Source organism: Spea bombifrons, chromosome 12 (assembly GCF_027358695.1).
Source record: "Spea bombifrons isolate aSpeBom1 chromosome 12, aSpeBom1.2.pri, whole genome shotgun sequence".
NCBI classification, from domain to species: Eukaryota; Metazoa; Chordata; class Amphibia; order Anura; family Pelobatidae; genus Spea; species Spea bombifrons.
The window spans coordinates 29980442-30002258 of NC_071098.1; the positions used below are offsets into that span (position 1 = coordinate 29980442).

Consider the following 21817-nt stretch of genomic DNA (forward strand, 5'->3'; position numbering starts at 1 on the left):
GGTTATTACTGTATACAGCGCTGGGGGGTTATATTACTGTATACAGCTCTGGGGGGTTATATTACTGTATACAGCGCTGGGGGTTATATTACTGTATACAGCGCTGGGGGGTTATTACTGTATACAGAGCTGGGGGTTATATTACTGTATACAGCGCTGGGGGTTATATTACTGTATACAGCGTTGGGGGTTATATTACTGTATACAGCGCTGGGGGTTATACTGTATACAGCGCTGGGGGGTTATATTACTGTATACAGCTCTGGGGGGTATATGACTGTATACAGCACTGGGGGTATATTACTGTATACAGCTCTGGGGGTTATATGACTGTATACAGCACTGGGGGTATATTACTGTATACAGTGCTGGGGTGTTATATTACTGTATACAGCTCTGGGGGGGTTATATTACTGTATACAGCGCTGGGGGTTATTACTGTATACAACGCTGGGGGTTATATTACTGTATACAGCACTGGGGGTTATATTACTGTATACAGTTCTGGGGTTATTACTGTATACAACGCTGGGGGTTATATTACTGTATACAGCACTGGGGGTTATATTACTGTATACAGCACTGGGGGTTATTATTATATGCAGCACTGGGGGTTATTAATGTATACAGAGCTGGGGGGTTATATTACTGTATACATCGCTGGGGTGGTATATTACTGTATACAGCGCTGGGGGTTATATTACTGTATACAGCGCTGGGGGTTATATTACTGTATACAGCGCTGGGGGTTATTACTGTTTACAGTGCAGGGTGTTATACTCAGGGACCCCTTTAAGTAACCTGATAACACTGTTTCATTCTCATTTTTATTTGTTCAGTGGATATGGATATTCTGCAGGATTAGACTCCAAAGAAGTTATTACCTCTGCAGCCAACATGGGCACCAACCATCGAGCCGCAATGGAGAAGGCACGGCCAGGCAGAGTGCAACCTTAACGAGGGCCAAATTAAAGTGCCGTACACTTGCAGCCAGCAATGTGACACCGAAAAGGAATTGGGAAGTCGTTGGTAACCCAGGTCTTGATGTCCAACACTTGGACCCAAGAACTTCTAGTAGTGGTTTGTATTAGAGGACTGCATTGGGAGGCGGATCCTGCGGGACCCGCCAAAAAACTTGCGGGCACGGGTGGTCTTGCTGGGGTTGCGGGCGGTCAGGCACTGTACCTGCAGGTCCGGGTAAACCTGCGCAATCCCGCAAGGCTGCCTTCTCGCTGCTCCCTTACAGTGTCTCCTGTCTTGCTCCGCCCAGGAACAAAACGGAGTCAGGTGATGTCACTTCTCGTGACTCCGCCTTGTTCCTGGGCGGAGCAAGAGAAGAGACGCTGTGAGGGAGCAACTCGAGGGCAGCCTTGCGGGACTGCGCGGGAAATCTGCAATTCAGGTAAGGAGGTGGCCTTGAGCAGGCGTGATTGGCCACAAATGTGTTTCGGGAGCGGGCGGGAGTGGAACACCCACATTGCGGGAGCGGGCGGGATTGGGCAAAAAATCAGCGGGAGCGGGGTTAAAAAAACGTGATAAAAGCAGCGGTGCCAAAAATGATGACCGCGATTCCTGCCTTGAACACAGGTGCAGGTGCTGCATCGGCAAAAAGACCATAATAAAGGTCAAAGGGTCAACAACAAGTCATTTGCTGAGGCATATTCAACGTGCTCATCGTTCGACGTATGTTCATTTCCTGAAGGCTTATCATGCGTACAAAAGACCTATTACAGCAACCACATCTGAATTGGAAACCAATCGAAAATCTTCTTTAAACGGTCTTAAGAAGAAGAAGTTGATGTCGGTAAAAGAGAAGCAGGAGCTGGATGAGGCCCTCGCTCTTATGATAGCTCAAGACGTTCGTCGTTCGTTCGTAAGGAATTTATGCAGATATTTAAAGTGGAGTTTCTTTGGGGGTTGGAAAAAGCAGTTTATCTTTCTTTATCCTTTTGAAACGTGGACATCCCAAGCCAACGATCTGGCGTTGACGTGCCATGTTCTCCAACGTCCTGACCACGTTAGAAAAGACTTCTGCTTGGGCGTCAAATCTTTCCCGGGGAGACACTCTGCCGAGGATCTAGCCGAGGTGATCTCCTTAATGCTCACAGAATTTTGAATTCCATTGGAGAAGGTCGCTTCGGTCACAACGGACCACGGCTCCAAAGTTCTTAAAGCAATCCGACTCTCTGGGTCTCTCAGAAAAACATAGATGCGTGGGGCGCTGTTTCACAAGCTTTCAAGGAAGTTAGGTCTGTCGATAAGTCATTTTTTTAGGCATAGTCCCCCCGCTACTGTCTCATTGAGGGAAGCGCAGACTCAAAATAATCTTCCAGAGACTAAGCTAAAATTCATGTTGATGCTCGATGGAACAGCACCTACGACATGGGAAGAAGAATTTTAGAAGAAGATATTGCAATTAATAGCGCATTATCTGCTACGGTTCTCTGTGCCGAAGGACGAGCGCAGCACGCTCCACGGGTGCTTACGGCGCAGGAAATTGGCATTTCAAGATGAAATGCCGTGCGTGAAAAGTTGTCGGGGCAGCCATTTATGGCATGTTCGATGGTGATTCCCATTATTACGGAGCTGCAGGCATCACTCCAGGCTTCCATTGAGCTGTATACGAACTTGAATAGGCCAGCAGAAGTTGATGATCATGACGAGGACCTTAGCGAAGAAGAAGAAACCCAAAGCGACCATGGTGGTCCTGCAATACGGTCATTATGCAGAATGTTAAAAGATCTCACCACTATTGAAAATCATGGAATCTTAGGTAAAGTGACGGTTCTAGATCCTAGATTCAGTTGGCTTTTAAATATCTCAGTGGAACGGCCACCGCGGTTACCAGTGAGCAGTTATTCACCAAGGTTGGTGATATTATTAGCAGCAAGCGAGCGTATCTGAAACCTGCGCACGCTGAAACTTTCATAAAAAACAACTACGGGCAATGCCAGTAAACAGAGGCACTCCAATCCTTAAATGTAGTTTTTCGAATATCGAAAATGGACGTAGCCTCATTGGTCCGGAAATGGAATGAATTGATGAGATATGGAATCTTTAGTCAAAGGTTATGCCTTTAATTGGGGTAATCTAGAAAAAGGTGTAGAGTCTCATACATTTCGGGACCTCAGGGTCTCTTCTTTAGATGAAGAAGATACTCGTAATGTTCCAAAAGCTTTGACTAAAGAGTCCGAAGGCCTTGTGTCCTCATCATTCTGTTCCAGATCGATTCTTGACTTCATAAAGGGTGCTGTTTTACTCTCTTCAAAAATTAATGTCTATTATCCTAGCTTACAAAAGACCATTAGAGTGCTTTCTAAGTTGGTCCTTCAACTTTGCCGGTTGATACCTTTCAAAGTAAGGATGTAGACAGCTTAGGCACAGCTATGGAATGTCTATATTTGTTAAGGAAACACATATTGATGTAACATTATAACAAAGCTCCCTAGATAAAAGCTACTTGCTCTCCAGCGCCACCTACCTCTGTGGAGGATTAGTGGCAGGAAACTATTTTTTACTTATTCATGCCAGTGAACAGAAACCCTAAAGATTCTATAGTTTTTGCAGAATGGGCCACAAGTTATAATTTATATATTAAATAAAATGAAGGTCCTGTGTATTTTTATAGTCTAAGGGAAAGATGATGAAGCTAAACATCTTATCCTGTCCCGGCAGAAACCTTAGGGTGTTGAATGAATGATCCTTACTGTTGGCTTAGAGTGCATTAGGGTTGGTCCTGTAGTCAAGGTAAGAGCCGTAGATCTGGATAGCGTTAGCTACCTCTGTATTGTAGGTGCTCAGACAAAGGACCCTTTAAGAACTTTAGATTTGTGCCATAAAATATACATGAGACCAGTTTCCCAAACAAAATGATTAATTACATCATCCACATGGTCTGGATATAGTCTAACTTACGCGGTCTCCCAATGTATACATCCACGACACACAATTACTCGCTAACCCCCAGCCGCTAGACAACTCTCTCTCTGCCAGCAAAGATAATATACAAGGCTCGACTCACGTGGATAGCAAAAAGGTTGACATTGTGTGGCTTTCAGGAGGAGGACATTACTTTTCTGCAAGTTTCCACCATCAGACGTGTATGGGTCACATGCTGACGCGAAACCTTACTTTGTAGACGACCCTTAGGAGTGTCTACAAGATAAAGTACATGGCATAGAATAAATCTTGTTGGTTTCTATGGTTGATTTCTGTAAATTGCGTTGACCTTATCTACTGGTGTGACCCACCAAGCTAGACACACATCCGTGGCAAGGTATGGGGCATCACAAAAGTCATTCGAAGAAAAAATATATATCAATGAGGTTATTTTTCTGATGTGATTGTTGTTGAGGCTTCCAAAATGTGATTATGGTAGATACGCGACGTGGAATGGGCTGTAGTTAGAAGTCCTCAGACATGAACTGCTTCACTTGCGTCCGTTCTTCCAACAGATATCATGTTACACAGGCCGATTTTAATAACGGGCACTGCAAATTCCACTGGTCCTGCCAGCTCTGCAGAAAATCACAATGAAAACACCAGTAAAAGGAAGGAAGAGATTTATTCTAGAAACCCACGCTAATCACCTTTGGACATGCGCGCATTGCTGACTCCCTTTCAGGTCGCAGGAGTTGGCCTCAAGCAAGGAACACGTTCTAAAGTGGACCTGCCACTCAAAGCCAACTTTAAGTTAATGAGTTAGGGCGTAGGGCCCAGGGGCAAACAGGGAACCCCAGACCTGGGGGGGCGTAATGGCCTCTTGGGGTCCAGGAATGGGCTGGCTGGTGAGATCAGAGGTTCCTCCTGAGGCCACATTGCCTAGGGCCTTGTAGACGCTTGTAGACCATAACCTGGCATGTCTACCCATTAGAGGAAAGTTGGGTGAGTTATCTTAACGCTCTTTGGGCTACGAGACTCCATATTTCAGAAAAGTTCCGAAAGCTTTGTTCCGCCTCCATCTATTGTTTTTTTTTTCTCACCCCCCCCTGGACCTGAAAAGGTTAACTCGTTTTTGCTGCATTCGTAAGCACGTTAGTTAAACCCCTGTGTAACATGCAGCTTAGCGAATACGCCTGACCTCTTTGTTTGAATGGCGAGGCCCGCGCGTCGTTGCGTATGACTAGCTTTAGTCCCAGGCTTTGCTGATAAAAAGAGGGTTTATTTCTAGAACCCCCTCGGGACGCCTCGAGGCCTGAAAACAGAAAAACGGAAACGAAGGCTGCAACCGAACACGCTGAGAGGGAAAGGAACACGGGGAGTGACGGAAAGACAAAGGGACGGCAACAAATGTATCGAGGGAGCAAAACGAGACAAGGAGAGAGTGTGGAGAGATATGGGAAGATGGGGCAAAATAGTGATGAGACGGTAGAGGTGAAGGTAAGAGGAGTGGGGGGGCAGTTACAGGGCAGAAGGAAGCCATGCAGGTCCTACTTTCGAGCGATTCTTTTTTTATATGTTTGATTTTGGGGACAAGGGATCTCAATATGTACAGCATGGAAGAGAGAAAAGAGAGAGGTGGGGGAATAGAAACATTTAAATACAGAAAGGGATTTAACAAAGTACAGGAGGGAAACCAGAGGCTTAGATGGAACGCAAGGAAGTTTTATTGTACTGAGTGGGTGGTAGATAAATGGAACAGCCTCCCGGCAGAAGTGGTAGATTAGTCCACATTGTTATATCCTGCAGCGCTGCGGAATACGATGGCACTATATAAATAATAATAATTATAATAATAATAAAGTCAGACAGACGTTCTATCAAGTAGGTAGAACGTCTCCCAGAATTTCCCCCTCCAGGGCATAGTCGGTATGGAATGGGGGGGGGGGGCGGTATGTGCTTCATTTAAGAACAATTTCACATGGTTATTTTTAGCGTCAGCCAAAATAGAAGACCTCATGTGTTACCCAGAGGAATCCGCTCCCAGAAATATTCCCAAAGATAAAGGAACGGAGCTTTCAACACCCAGCGCTTCTTTGTGTTTCAGCCTGCAGCTCCGCGTGCTTTGTCTGTGATTTGTACCGTCCCATGGAATACGCTGGCGCTTTTGGGGGCCACCGACCAAAAAAGCAACATGTATCGATGGCGTCTTGCTAGCAGAAAAAAAAACATTAAAAAATAAAATACATTAAAAATGTTTTTCTCACTTACGGTGTGACTTAAAGGGACAGTTTAATGTCACTGACGCCCCCACTAAAGAAAAATGCAAACTAAAGTACTCTGTGAGTAACCCCAACCCTCGGTGAGTACTTTAATATGTATTCTTCCAAAAAAAGAAACTGCAGCTTTCATCCTTTGGGGTACAAATTCTAGCCAATGATTGGCTGCTTGATGTAGCCAATCAGTGGCAGGAAAGCACTCCCATTGAAATCAACGGTTGTGCTTTCCACCCATGCACATGGACGTCTTAACGGCGTTCCCCGAGCCGGCCCTGGAGCTGACGGGCTGTAAGGATCTTTTCCCTGACTACAAAGCAAAAAACAGCAGAAAATACTAAAATAATACTAAAATGACCCAAAACACAATCTTCATGTAATGATAATATATTAAGTTAATAACATCATTTATATGAACACTAACCTGCGCGGCGGGGTGATGTTTTTCTGCTGAGGGGCGAGTATTTTTACCCCTGGCAAGCTATCAAAACCCACATTATTCTGAGTGTCTGAGAGGCATCCAGAAAAACTGTTATTGGAAGGGATTACGCAGATGCCCCGTAATGTGGAATCTTTCATACAATGTATCTCAACATAATGGGGGAAAAAAGCCAAAAACCTGAAACATGTACAAAAAGAAATGTGTTCAGAGCCCCCCCACCTCTTAAATCCACTTATTAAATTCTTCCAGAAATATTAAAAAAATCTGGACCTGTTATAAAGTGCAGGTACCTTATTTTTTATATTTTTTTCAGAAAACACCATTTATTACATTGATGACATAACAGGAATTCCCAATATACATGACAGCTAAAGCAATATTTGCCAGAACTGGGAGCGAAGAGTGGGTGTGGCTAAGTGATAGCCCCACCCAGTTCCATGTACACCATTGCTCTTGTCATAGCGTCTTTCGACCTTTTGATGCAATGTACCCAATCAGCAGAAACGTTTCATGCGGGGTTTTTTTTTTATGGAGATCTTACCCAATGGCGTACTCTAGCTGGCCTGGGGTGGCAGGTCCAAGGGGGGGGGCAACTGGAGGTTATTTATCTCCCCAACACGGCCATTAACACAATGGAGGACTGTGCCACCCATCCTTAAAAAGTGGAGCACCACGACGATATCCCAACGCCCCGCCATAAAGACAGCAGGAGGGTGGGCTGCGGCACAGCTCTGGGTCAGACCATCAAAAATTGTTCATGATAAATACAACTTTGTTATTTACCTTGGTACATAGGAAGACTCCATTTAGTGAATAGACTCCCTTACCTTTACACAACAACAAGGAAGCACACCGGGCTCCAAGAAAAGGATCATTGTAGCGGGTCCATCTAGCACTGGAAAGGTTAACGCCGTAGGAGTCCATATGATTTAGTGTGACGGGTTATGTTCCCGAAAGGTTCCTCTGTCTGGAAACCCTACATGTTTGGACGCGTTTTTTATCTCTTTAAAATCAGTTTGTCTCCTCCAGGGCGCTGCACGATGATGGCCCCCGTCTCACTGCATCAGAGGAACACGGAGATAAGCATGGCCTGAGGCTACCGAGATTTTATTCACCAATAAAGTGAGTCGGGGAGAAGAGTAAGTTGAGAGAGAAGGGATGGGACCGTCAGCCAGAAGACAGACGAGAGTCCAGGTGCTTTTGGAAACGAGAAATTCCAAAAATGTCATAAAAATGGAATATGGGCAGGCGAGAAAAATAGTAAACATCTATAAAAACGTAGCTTTTATATACAGAGAACTTCTGATGAATAGACCCGCGGAGTCGACCACAACCCCCAGATTTAAAGGGACCTCTGAGCGCTCACATGCATTAAAGCGCGCCCGCCGGCTGGACTGTCGCTTTAAATAATATCATCATTGTGTTTAGAGCGGCGCGGAGCTTTGAAGCCAACGCTGCAGCAGCTTCGGTGAAACAAAAGGAAATTGAATCATAGCAAGGAGGCTTCAAATAACCTCTATCAATTGTTTAACTTCCGATTCAACGATACCCCTGATACAATGGGCCTGGCTTTTGTTTGTCTTCATCAAAACACGACGAGCAAACGTCTGTAATTCCGTTTCGTATTAATAATACAAGCACGGATTCGAGGACAGCGGCGTTTCAAAAGCATTCCCAGGATGTAGACCATAACTGGTCAGTTCCTGATGATGCCCAAATCCCTTTGCCCCTCTTTCCTCCCCTGATGCTCATCTATTCCAGGAGGTCAGAATGTTTGCTGGGTATGAGGATATCGCAGGGTTCTACAGACCTAAAAGCCCCGATAATGTGTATAGAAACAGCAGGGAATGGGTTATCCAGCATGGCGGCAGTCTTCAGCACATGAAAATGTATGTCTCCTAAACAAATGGCTGATGTGGTGACCCTGACCAGTCTAAGACGTGTCACAACCTCCATCTACACTTTCTGTCTTCATTTCACACCTCTAGGAACATCTTCTGGAAGGAGGTGCTCTCCCCAGAACAGGAGTTCCTCGCCAACTGGCGGCCTTCCAAAGCATGAGCGTTCCAAACAAGATTGTTTTGCGACCTCTACTGGCTTTCAGGAGCTATAGGCGCCGAAGTGAAGAGGAAACCATAATTGTGAAAGTACAGAGTACTTAAACATGTTTAATGAGGAGGAGTCCGAGGGGGATAGTCATGGAGCGGGATAGTCATACATGTCCTTAAAAAAAAAATATATAGTTGGTAAAAGACGTTCAATTTATATTTTAGTTTTCACTAAGATTATGTATCTTACTTTGACCATTTTTAATAATTTTCGACCGATAATAAGCTGATTAGTATCCATGGTCAGGGAAGGCCGGTGCAGAACCTCAAAAGTGCTTTGCATATTTGTATCATCCGGGAAGGCGGACGCTTGGCACAAAAGGCTCCTTCTTGTGAACATCTGGACACTTTTGGATAATCGGTGAAATGCGGTCACGTTGGTCCCTAAATGTCACATATGACAACATCAGGCAGGATCCAACGTTGACCCAGTTTACATGTATTTAATGTAATTAAAGTTAAAGAGTTAAACAAGCAAAGTTAAACTAATTTTAAAACTAAAACATTTCCATCTTATTTTTACAACTTTTGGCTAATTTTACCTACGATTAGGTGTGATTGATAACTTGATACGTCCTGGATCTCCCTATCAGATTATAAGCTCTGTTTCAAGTACAGTTTTTGCTTGACCTTTGGCTCGAAACATTGCTGGTCATTAAATGATGTGTATAATAAAAGGTCTCTCTATTGGCTCCTTTGTTGCCATTCTTCAAATATTCAAACTATGATGGGAAAGTCTTGGTTCTCTTATGTTATCTGCACCGTAACTCTAGACTGACACCTGCTGACCAGCTTCCAGATTGCAGCTTCACCCAGCTGGAGACAATGTTCTTTTTTTTGATGTTTTGTTTCGATCTTGACTTGTTCCACGAAGCAGTGATGTGTATCTCCCTTCACATCTACTACACCCCACCCAGGCCATAAATATAGACAAACAGCAGATGGTTGTCGGTAGAAGAGGTTCAGGGGTCCAGAAGAAGCTCTGCTAAATTAAAGGTCCTGGTGGAGATCCCAACTGGGAAGTATCATGCAGCTCATTCCTGCAAAGGCTCGCATTGTCATCCAAACCTTGCTTATCTCGGGTGAGTGTACACTCGGGGTAAACAGAGACACATGAAGAGGGCTCCTACCATCTATAGTGGTTCAACTGACCCAGTCATAGTTATTATGTGGTCCAGCAGACCACCATCTACTTTTGTCCCCTTGCTGTGCTCTTGAGGGACCTGCTGATTGTTAATGTTTAACGATATATTTCCAGCAATATATGTAGCTATAGGTACATCGATGACATTTCTCCCAGCTATGCGTTATGCTGGGTCAACGTGGCTTTTCTAAAAGAACATTGGGTAGGTTGAAACTTTGTAACTCAAAGTTAAATGGGTTGGCTCACAACAAAGTTCCAGTTCTGGCTTTGCGCCAGGCGAAAATGTTTTTTAATGTTTCTCCTGGACCTACTTTCTAGTGTAGATTGTAGGCTAGATCCTGGGTTTTGTCGCTGCAATGCCCATGTGATGTAAACCTAGGTCAAGCCAAATATTTACTTGGTAACTGGTAGGTTAAATAAAAATGTTCTATTACCAATTGTTTCCTCCCCTACAGCTCTTAAAGAACTTTAATATTTTGTTTTCTCTCGTGCCGTTTGTCACCTCCAAGATGATCAGACTCTCTGGGTTTTTGTAACTGTCCTCTGAAGTGGAAGGTGATATATTTATCGGTATATGTTGTTTTTTCGCCTCTATTCTCAGTAACAGAAAGAGGAACTGGCACCATCTGTGACATATTTGCGAAAGCTAAATCCCTAGAGGGGCTTCATACAAAGAAATACGCCGATTATAAGCGGAACGGTCTAATTCCACTATAATCTGGTTTGATGGCTGTATCCTTCTTACTGACCATACAATTTGTGTCTTCGTCTGCCACATTTACCCACCCATTGTCCATTTCCATCTGCAAGCAGACGGAGAGACAGAGGAAACGTTGTATCGGCCCCTCCTAAAAAGAATGTAAGCTCTATGGGGGAGATATGAATAACATAACAATAACAATAACAGATCTTGTTAAGATTTTGTCTTCGGCTCCAACGAGTTTGTATTCTGTTAGACAGACAATACCTCAATAAGTACATCTCTGGTTAGAGGGACCTGAGCGGGTCCATTTGATGTTAGGAGCTACCAAAAAGGCTATTTAAAATAATTTAATATATTTCCGCCCCCGTCACATTCCTTTATGGCCATCTAATAGTTCCTTAGGGTTCAATTTGAAGGAATGTTAACAAAGTATGGATTAGCATAAATGCTAAGGTATAGATAATACCTTCTGCTTTCTTTTCTATGTAAAATGTAATGTTGCATGAGCTTCCTGGACCTCAGAGGTCTCCAGAATACTTGTCTATGACACTACATTAAATAGAGGTTCTGTAGGAGCCATAAAAGCGAGGTTTAGTAATAACGTTGCTAAAGTCGAATGATTTTTCACTCATTTTTAGCATGTCCGACCATTTCATATGTAGCTTTGGCAGGGTTTGGCAGCAGAGTTTTGGGTTGGGTGTCATATGAAAACCTTGTAGGCCTCCAGAAACACACATTGGTCAAACAGTTGTTACAAAACCATTGTATCTGCCATCTCATCCCCCCTCCCCCCACAGGGCAACTATGTTGGGCTTATGAGATGCTGTGGGTCCACCCTTCTCGTTCTCTGATCATTGGAGAAGATGCTGAACTTCATTGTAACTTTTCAATGAAGCCATCAGAGAAGCTCACGGTCACCTGGATTCAGATCCAAAAAAGTGGAAGTGCGTCAAATAACGAAGTCTACATTTACGACAACATGACATACATGGACAGAATGACGGTAGACCGCAGAACCCTGTCGTTACACGTCAAACACGCAGAGAAGAACGACAGCGGACTGTATGTTTGCACCGTGACTGTCAATGGAAAGTCCTACAGGTCCTGTGGAACATACCTAAGGGTGAGAGGTTAGTACGGTACAAGAGCCCGAAGCCTGTGTCATGGAGAAATCCGTAGTAGCCTTGATTGAAGTGATGATGAGCTTGGCCGCGTCTGCTCTTCATGGATCTTAGTATGAGATGTTGGGCTTACCCTGAACTCAGAATTATTATTTTTTTTCTTATTTCAGAACCGACCCCTTACTTCTTCTTTAAAATGGATGAAATCACAAAAAACAGACTTATCACAGCGGAAGGTGTAATGCTGCTGCTTTGTGCCGTCATACCTGGAGTGCTTCTGTTATACAAGGTACCTGGGGGGATGATGGTCAAATAATGTCCCGAAGCAAGAATTTCCTTTCTCCCCAAAGCTTTTTTTTTCATTCCCTCTCCCTGAATTTTTCCTCCCCCCGAGATTTCTCCCGACATTTTGAGGAAAAGGCGTAATGCCGTCTTGTGTTTATTGTTGCTAATTGTAGTCATGATGTCATAACTATCGTCTTACTTCATCCCAAAACAGAAGCGGTGGGAAAACTTGAAGGCGTTGTCTCTGAAGCATGATGAAGGAGAGAATCTCTATGAGGTGAGGGTCTCCAAAGTGACAACCCTGAGAATAGGGGGCTCCCTGCTGTGATCCTTCTATAAAGCTACCGATGTGTTTCTTCTCTTGCTTCCAGGGACTGAATTTGGAGGACTGTTCAATGTACGAGGACATCTCGCGTGGTCTTCAGGCCACTTATGAAGACGTAGGAGCCATGCGTGTCTCGGACATTCAGCTAGAGAAGCCCTGAGGCTCAAAATCTGCTAAATCAAATAAAAAAATATATTTTTCATTAAAAAACAGTAAAAATAAAAATCACACAGGCTATGGTGGGGAGGACTAACTGTGTGAAGCTTCAGGCTCCTCTAGCCGACCTTTTGAAGGTTAAGCAGGGCTCGATTAAAAAAAAAATAATAATAATAATAAAATTATTATATAAATAAAATGTCTGAAAATACATTTAAATGCTTTAAAGGCTGCATTTTATATCAGGGCATTAAAAATAAAATAATGACGTTCTATTAGTTGGATTAAAAAAGTCTATTTTATTTATAGTCTAAAAGCCCCGTTTGGCTTTAAACAGGTTAATGAAATCCAAGTGGTACCCCCCCACACACCATAACCCCCGACCTTCTTATCTTAAGATGCAGATCGCACGCCTTCAGTAATGTGCCATATTTGTATTGTTATTTTATGGTGTGTGTTTAGCCGGCCAAAGCCCTCTTTCTTTTTGTTGTGCGACTTGTACGGTTCCCCTGTGTACACAAGAAAAAGAAAAACACCGGGGCGTTACAAAGAAACGGAGCTTACCTGAGAATCCAATGAGTAAGACTTCTGCGAAAACAGTCAGCTTGTAATTTGTCATAAAAGACGAAGTCGTTGTATGAAAGGGGACTTAATAATCATATTAAAGGGACACTCGAGGGTCCAAGGCAGCCCCCCTGAACAATAAATGCATTCATTTAACAAAAAAAAGAGAGAAAAAATACCTTAGGGAGAAGCTGCAGCTGCAGAGCTTCCTGCAACCTCTGTGGGACGGTGTTTTGCGCCACTGATTGGCTGCTTGAAACAGCCAATCAGTGGCAGGAAAGCGCTCCCCTTGAAATAAATAGGAGATTTATTCGGCTGACTACAGAGGGGACTAAGGAGGGACTACATGGAAATGTAACGGGACCTCTCAGCTATGATATGATGCCTGGAGGGTCCTGTTTAGAATTTTGTCTACTAGCTCTCCGAGTATTCCGAGTAAACGGCGATAAACAAAGCAGGCGAGTTTGGGTTAATGTTTTAGAAGTTTAGAGTTTAAAAAATGGACGCATCTATCGAGAGGACCCTAATCAAACACTAAACTCCATGGAACTGATAGTTTGTGTGCACAAGAGGGTTAGTGTGTGTGTGGGGTGTGCAACTGGTGTGATTACTGTATGTTTGGGGTGTGTATGGTGTTTGTATAGGGTGTGTACCGTTTAATCTATTGAAGCCCCGGTCCTCAATCTTGTAGCAATACCCCTCTTATATACAATGGGGAAGGAGGGACAAGGGGCAAATAGACTACAACATCAGATGGCCTATGGTGGCAGACTGATCGCTTAAGAACTACTTCACCTTCACCACTGGTTGCCCGTTTGTTATTTCTTTTCTTCTAACCAAATTATTCAAGCTTTTTGGAATTCTAAACCCCAAATTCTCCCAGTTATATTATCTAAGTTTTATATTATGTATCGGGTTTGGGTGTCTTCTTGGTGGTCCTCAATGTCTAACGTCATGGAGAATTTGTTGAGAACTTCGCTTATTTGTATATACAGTATGTTTCTTAAAGTACAGAACGTAGGATCTTTCTTTCCAAGAGAAATAAATGAAGAATTTATTGGGTGCAGAAGCGTTCTTCCACCGTGTAGTTTGTATATGTTGTTGGTTCAAGAGATTATCCAATGACTCATTAAGATTACACAAACTGCACAAAAATGTGTTCAGCCTGTTGGGTGACATACTCATGATACAAAAGGTTAAAAAAAAGCCATAAAATAGTTTATTTGCACAGTCAAAAACTGTTACACAATTATATAGCGGGGGGGGGGATAATAAGATGGAAGACCAAACGAAGAATGTTGAAGACCAAAGTCCAAGCCCAGTAAGTGGTCTGGAGACAAAAGGCACTAAAAAGCAAAATCTATAATCAAAAATGAATGCCGATCGACGGATAACATTTGGTAGAAGATGTCGAGATGCTGTCATGAAACCATCAACAGCTGTATGTCAAAAAGTGATCCAGAAGCAAAGAAAAACCTGTTTAGGAGACTCGCAAAGCAGGGTTCATCCCTTCCCAACAGTACTGGCCACAGTGTGGTTCCCAGTCACACACAAAAAAGTAACCCTTTGTATAAACAGCCAAATACTTGTTTCACCTTAGGCTACATTTCACGTAGACCCTCTGGGTCGGTGGTCAAGAGCCCTACTGAGAAAATCAGCATCGGCATTGCCATGGAGTAAACCATTCTCATGATCCTTGGGTTCTTGTCCCAACTGGTGGACATTCAGTGCAAGGGGGCATGGTCGGTGACCAGGGTCTCCGTAGCCCACTTAATTGCCAAACGGTCCTTCTGTACGGTCGGGGGTCAGCAGAAAAACTCTCATTAGACTTAATAGGGCTGGGCAATTTTAATCAGGTATTTACCCTAGAAGCTGGTGAACAGCGTGCTTTCCATGCGCAGACTCATATACCTGCCCTCAACTCACCGGCCCCCAGTGACCCCGTCACATAATTCATAAATATTTCTGGAATTTGGATGAAACATTATAAAAAAAAAAGATAGCCAGTGTTTAGAAGGTTTAGAGACACAAAAAGATAGAATTTTCAAAAATTTTAGTAATGTTTTTGTTTTCCATGGCACGATGCTGCTGTCACGACGCTTACTGTAGCAGCGAACGGGTTTCTGGTTTCTCGTAATATATTATCCATTACTGGGTGTACGTTAAATCCTCCTCACCACAGGCATGTTATCTCTAGAAAGGCGTAGTCCCAGACAGCTGCTGTATATATAAGTCGCTCCAATCCACCTTTACACATTCTTTCTGTTTAACCTCCAGATGATGAAGCTTTTCCTTTGTTTGGCCTTCCTGGGCACCGGAGTCTCTGCAGGTAAGTCAACGCTACCGAGCAATTTATCGGCTGGGCATTCAACAAGCAAGAATCTTTCCTTTATCTATATAGATATTAATTTAATTAATTTAATATTTTTTTTATGTAATTAATGTTTAGTATCGCTTTTATCCATTCTTATTAAAAAAAAAAAACCCTTGATGCAACCGTAACTTTCAAAGAAAATCGTGATATATTATTAAGCTTGTGTTACTCTTTTTTCCCCCAAAAAAATTGATCTTTTTTTGTTGTTTTCTTAATTTTTCTCCTTTCATTTTCTTTGTTTTGTTTGTTTGTTCTTTTTGACCATATCTGTTATGGAGAAACTTAAGATATTCTGGTGCAAAGATTTACATCTGAAGCCATAGAAACTATTCAGATGTCTGTAGAGTGTTTCCTTGTTTTCTTGGGTTTTGCACCAAAATCTATATGTTTTTACTATTTTTCTCCAATTTCTTTTATCTACTGTATCTTCTCATCACAATAACGCACGAGCACCCAGGAACTTACTGTCTTATGCTGTGTCGTGCTTGGCTTTGTCGCGTGCGTTGCTCATATATGTGTTGCGTACGCTCATGGCTCCCATTATCGCCATTTCTTCCCCCAGTACTGCAGTGCACGGTGGTGCCTGGGAAGCTGAAGCAGATCGATGCTGGTAATGGGGAAGTTTATGGCGTCAATGAAAAGGATGACATTTACCGCTGGAGTGAGGATAACTGGGTCCCGATCCCCGGAAAACTCATTCATGTGAGCGTGGGACCCGCCGGCGTCTGGGGCGTCAACAGACAAACTTTTATCTATAAGCTGCAGGACGACAACTGGGTGCAAGTAACAGGTAACAGGAGCCAATATGGTGTCCGGTGTATGCGGGGGCCGGGATTTACGAGATCTGTGACTTCTTTCTTAATCTGAAAGTGCTATGAAAAAAATATATATATAACCCCCAGCGCTGTATACAGTAATAACCCCCAGCGCTGTATACAGTAATATAACCCCCAGCGCTGTATACAGTAATATAACCCCCAGCGCTGTATACAGTAATAACCCCCAGCGCTGTATTCAGTAATATACCCCTAGCGCTGTATAAAGTAATATAACCCCCAGCGCTGTATACAGTAATATAACCCCCAGCGCTGTATACACTAATAACCCCCAGCGCTGTATTCAGTAATATACCCCTAGCGCTGTATAAAGTAATATAACCCCCAGCGCTGTATACAGTAATAACCCCCAGCGCTGTATACAGTAATATAACCCCCAGCGCTGTATACAGTAATATACCCCCCAGCGCTGTATACAGTAATATAACCCCCCAGCGCTGTATACAGTAATAACCCCCAGCGCCGTATACAGTAATATAACCCCCAGCGCTGTATACAGTAATATAACCCCCCAGCGCTGTATACAGTAATATAACCCCCAGCGCTGTATACAGTAATATAACCCCCCAGCACTGTATACAGTAATATAACCCCCAGCGCTGTATACAGTAATATAACCCCCCAGCGCTGTATACAGTAATATAACCCCCAGCGCTGCATACAGTAATATCCCCCAGCGCTGTATACAGTAATATAACCCCCAGCGCTGTATACAGTAATATAACCCCCAGCGCTGTATACAGTAATATAACCCCCCCCGTGCTGTATACAGTAATATAACCCCCAGCGCTGTATACAGTAATATAACCCCCAGCTCTGTATACAGTAATATAACCCCCAGCGCTGTATACAGTAATATAACCCCCCCCCCCCGTGCTGTATACAGTAATATACCCCCCAGCACTCTAAAATGACTGAGCCGTTCTATTGTTCCCCGCAGGCTGTATGATAAGGAGTCGGGGTGTTTGTTTAGTAGATCGGGGCTCAGATAAGATAAGAGCGAGAATCATACAAATGACTAATATGCATCTGCCTGAAAACATTATATTATGGGGTAAAAAGACTACAACTGGGATAAAAAAAGACCCCAATATTTTTAATCTGATACTAGCAATTGATGGGAGCTTCCCATTAAATAAAGTCCAAAAGAAAACCATGCGGGATAAGCGTAGTGTCTATGGAGAATAACAAAATGTGGGTCATACCATTCATACAGAGTAACATACGGAAAGATACAATGTATCCAAAAAATAATATATGACCCAGAGTGTGTACGGACTAAAAAAAAAGTGTATTATCAGGGCCAAATGATATAGAGAAGTGTTGGGATGCCCAGAACATTGCCATAATATGTGGAATCTTCTAACGAGTTCTATTCGTTTGGGTTTAACGAGTTGCTAAAATTCAATAAGTAATCACCCAGTGCAGACGCGGGTGGAGTTTTTTTAAAATTATTATAAAATATTTGTCTAGTGGGAAGAACGTCTGTATGGAGAACAAGAATCATCTTGACTTTAGGTCTTGTTTGGAGAGGAGGGGTTCAAGGAAAGAAGCAACTTCTTCTTTAGAAGAGGACACACTAACCGATGACACTATCAGCAAGGAACTTATACTCAGCAGATGATACATTATTGGGATTACAAATATTTAGATATTATGATCTTCCCTTGCAGGACTCCTGAAGCAGATAGACGCCGGTGGTGAGAAGTACCTGTCCGGCGTGAATGGCTTGGATTCGATTTACTGCTTGAATCAAGAATACACCATTTCCAGGTCTGCTTCCTTGCCCTTCGTCTTCATCGACGGGAGTCTGAAGTATTACAGCTGCGGTCCTTTGGGCTGCTGGGGCGTCAACAGCATCAACCAAATTTATTACCGCTATGGCGTCAGTCCATCAGCCTGCCGTGGCAGCCACTGGAAACAGGTCGACGGCAGTCTGATCATGGTGGAAGTCGGCACAGATGGCTCCGTGTACGGGGTGAACTCAGCAGGCAATGTATATAAAAGGTCAGCGTCTGAGTAACGGTTCTTCGCGTGTTCATCACCATTAGCTCACTAAATATCACACCGGTATAGCGTGTAGACCGCATTGACCCACCTGTGAGATGACAAAGACGTTGTTAATAACCCAACACTGTCCTTTCTTTTTTGGCAGAGAGGGAATTTCTGCAGCAACACCGACTGGGACCTGGTGGAATCAACTGGATTTCTGTGGCGCGTTTAAACACGTCGCTTACGATCAGGGGATTTTGTGGCTTCTCACTGAAAAAGAGGACATCTTCAAATGTACCATCGATGGTTCAGTGGTTCCAACACTCTGAAGAACTTTCATAACGAATTGCGTGCATTTAATAAAATTATTTTGTAGGCAATGTCTCAGTGCTAATGTTTTTATTAAAAGAATGTTGAGGTTCATCTGAGTGATAATACTATTAGTAGAGTGTTCCCCAAAAATCGAGTACTTTCACCGGGGCTTTTTTCTCTTTTGAAGTCAACTTCTGTCTGTGTTCTGGGCAGCTTGATATTTCCCAAATTCTGCCTCTTCCAGGGGGGGGATCTAAGTATTAGATCTTAAAGTATGATCTTTTTAATGATTACCCCTCAATTGAAAGGGAGATCATGGAGTCACCCAGTAGTAATCTCATCTGAAGCTGGAAGTTGCACCAAGGTTCTAAATGGCTTCGTAATCATGGATGTTTTTAAATTTAAAATGTAGTTTTTTTAATTGCCTCCATGTGGAATTGGAATAGTCTCCCTTCAATGTAGCTTCCAAACAGAACCCCCACATACATCAATGGAGGCACATCCCAGGGCAACTGTCCTACTCATGCGACATGGAATTTTCTGAAGATGGAACCGTTCACGTTTAATGGTGGTCTTGACCTTGTTGAGTTTCATGAACCTAACTCAATATCTAAATCATGTCTCATTTATCAGCCTCACCAGAAATTAGCCCCATTTTGGAGCTTAACTTGTTCTCCTTGGTTTTGTTTATCAGTGACGTAAAACTTTGATGTGTATTTTTATTTTGTGACAGCCCGAACCATCTCGATCATGGTTGACAGATCTCAAGAAGGTCTTGGTTCTAATGTATCTCTTACCAGATGGCCAAGAAGAACATTCATGATTACATTGGTAACTCTCAAAATTTTATTGTTCCAAGGGTCTTCTAGTTGGCTTATTAATTATTTTATTTCCAAAGTCTTTTGTCATTCTGTATCGCTTATAGAACACGGTAACCAAGACCGTATTTACCTTTAGTCCCACCGGCCACCCACTGCGTGGCTCCGTCCTTACAACGCTCTTCAGATCGGTGGGATTCGGTGGCACAGTCCTCCATAGTGTTATTAGGAGAGAGCTTCTGGATTCACCACTGCTTGCAAATTGGAATACCATTGTCCAAAGAGTACGGTCGTGTGAAGTTAATAATTGAGTCCATAAAGTATTCCACTAAACGCCACGCCTCGGATTTGACTACGTAAAGCAAGCTTAGACCTCCTTGCAGGTGAGGCTCGGTGGGGTTGGCCCTTCATAATGGTTAACAAAGTCTATGTGTTCAATCTACAAATACAGTTTTTGTATTTTGACAACTTGAAGAACGTTTGAAGAAAGAAATGATTAAGCTCTCATCAAACATTGTGTAATTGTGAAGGTAGCCGCAGGTTTTGTGTATGCGGAAAGATTAAGCAAATATATGTAATCAGGGATTTTTAGTGGCAAAGGTAAAGGTGTAATATCTGGAGAGGGTTTCAGTATAAAATTCACAATTGAGTTTTAAAAGCTTTTTATTATTATTTTTTTTTATAATTTATAGCCGTTTTAGTGTTTCCAATATTAAACATTTTGCCTAAATTTGCCCACCTCTCCTTGGATTGCAATCTTTCCACTCCACACAAATAAATCCAGACTAAAAATCGATGGTGACCCCCAACAGGAGGGAAGTTAGAGATTGCCTGTCATGGAGAAGGAGAACAATCATGATTTGAACCTAATGGGGAACCGAGGGCTGGGAGATTTGTACAGTTGGTTATACTTGAAATATTGTAATTTTTACAGAGCGGGGATCTCTGCAACAAATCCTCTCCGGACGTCCTGGATTCTCGGGCCTATCTATGGAGCTCTTAAGCATGTCACTTATGACCAAGGGAAACTGTGGCTCCTAAACCAGGAAGGAGACATCTTCAGATGTGTTGGGGAAAAGACTTCATACAAACTTTGTCTTCACGCTGACTGACGGAGACAGAGCTCGGCCGTTCCACCGCTACCGTCACACTTACAGCCTTATGGGATTTCAGAATATGGGGCTGGGTGATGGTTCTCCATGTCTCCTGTGATTCTACTCAGTAATAAATTCATTACAAGCCTTTAAAAACAATAAACGCTAGCAATAGTAACATTTCGTGTCTGCATTTCTTATTTTGTGAGTTTTGTGACGGCCACCGACACACAACAAGAACACAACTCATCATACTTACACCGCAATCCTATTTTACATTAAGGAGGTAACACACATGCCCAAACATTAATGACAAAGCCCGTACAGGTATGGGCTCAAAATGCATTGTTTTCAATGGGTTTAGGGAGCGCCCATTGTCCTTATGGGGTTAACATTTTAGATGTTGTTGGCTCAAGAGGTTATCCAATGACTCATTAAGATTCCACAAACTGCACAGAAATGTGTAAGACCTGTTGGGTGGTGGAAGATCAAACGAAGAATGTTGAAGACCAAAGTCCAAGCCCAGTAAGTGGCCTGGAGACAAAAGGCACTAAAAAGGGCACTAAAAAGCAAAATCTGTAATAACAAATGAATGCCGATCGACAGATAACATTTGGTAGAAGATCTCGAGATGCTGTCATGAAACCATCAACAGCTGTATGTCAAAAAGTGACCCAGAAGCAAAGAAAAACCTGTTAAGGAGACTCGCAAAACAGGGTTCATCCCTGCCCAACAGTACTGGCCAGCTAGGCCGGTTCCCAGTCACACACAAAAAAATAAAACCCCTTTGTATAAACAGCCAAATATGTTTCGTGTAGACCTTCTGGGTCGGTGTATTGGGAGTTCCTGGACATTTGGGTTTTGCCCCTAGTGTAATTCCGTGTAACTGGTTTAAACAAGAGGAATCCCATTGTGTTGGAAGCCAGCTGTTGTCCTTGGAGATTAATAATTAATTTATATTTATTACATCTCCCCTTTTTGTGTCTGAACGTAAACCCAGTTTGCTGTGGCTGGAAAAACATTCAAAATGGTCAAGAATAAAATCCATGATGCAGGTCCTCTTCAGATTAGTGATTTCCGTGGCATGTCTAGCCTTGGATGTCAGGCACTTCAGTGATTTACAAAGAACGATTTGCACAATAAAACATATAATAGTACAAATGCAAATAATAACAACGGGATGAAACATACAATACATAAAATTCCTTTTAGAAAATGATTGTCCAAAAATATGATCCCAATGATTATTTGTGGAAATAGAATCAATGTGAGGAATAAGTTGTTCCCCTTGGAGATGTTGAATTACCACCTTAGTCTGGAGACAAAAGGCACTTAAAAGCAAAATCTGTAATCAAAAATGAATGCTGATCGACGGATAACATTTGGTA

The 21817-nt window shown here is 42.8% G+C and overlaps 2 protein-coding genes across 2 annotated transcripts; both read left to right on the forward strand.

The window, feature by feature from the left end:
* Positions 1-9584: 9584 nt before the first annotated feature.
* CD79A (CD79a molecule) lies at positions 9585-12460 on the forward strand. The gene is made up of 5 exons (XM_053452147.1): positions 9585-9787; positions 11350-11682; positions 11844-11962; positions 12173-12235; positions 12330-12460. The coding sequence occupies exons 1-5, from the start codon at positions 9733-9735 to the stop codon at positions 12441-12443; spliced, it is 684 nt and encodes a 227-aa protein (XP_053308122.1). The 5' UTR covers positions 9585-9732; the 3' UTR covers positions 12444-12460.
* A 2751-nt stretch (positions 12461-15211) lies between these two features.
* LOC128469947 (fish-egg lectin-like) lies at positions 15212-18585 on the forward strand. The gene is made up of 4 exons (XM_053451757.1): positions 15212-15332; positions 15940-16167; positions 17887-18220; positions 18369-18585. Exons 1-4 carry the CDS (start codon positions 15281-15283, stop codon positions 18532-18534), a joined length of 780 nt encoding a protein of 259 aa, XP_053307732.1. The 5' UTR covers positions 15212-15280; the 3' UTR covers positions 18535-18585.
* The last annotated feature ends 3232 nt before the right edge of the window (positions 18586-21817 follow it).

Bases quoted from the DNA above. Each gene is read 5' to 3' on its own strand.
- CD79A (XM_053452147.1), top strand. From the start codon at position 9,733: ATGCAGCTCATTCCTGCAAAGGCTCGCATTGTCATCCAAACCTTGCTT. The intron at 9,788-11,349 runs GTGAGTGTACAC...CTCCCCCCACAG, and splicing joins CCAAACCTTGCTTATCTCGG to GGCAACTATGTTGGGCTTAT. The intron at 11,963-12,172 runs GTACCTGGGGGG...ATCCCAAAACAG, and splicing joins GAGTGCTTCTGTTATACAAG to AAGCGGTGGGAAAACTTGAA.
- LOC128469947 (XM_053451757.1), top strand. From the start codon at position 15,281: ATGATGAAGCTTTTCCTTTGTTTGGCCTTCCTGGGCACCGGAGTCTCT. The intron at 15,333-15,939 runs GTAAGTCAACGC...TTCTTCCCCCAG, and splicing joins GGGCACCGGAGTCTCTGCAG to TACTGCAGTGCACGGTGGTG. The intron at 16,168-17,886 runs GTAACAGGAGCC...CTTCCCTTGCAG, and splicing joins CAACTGGGTGCAAGTAACAG to GACTCCTGAAGCAGATAGAC.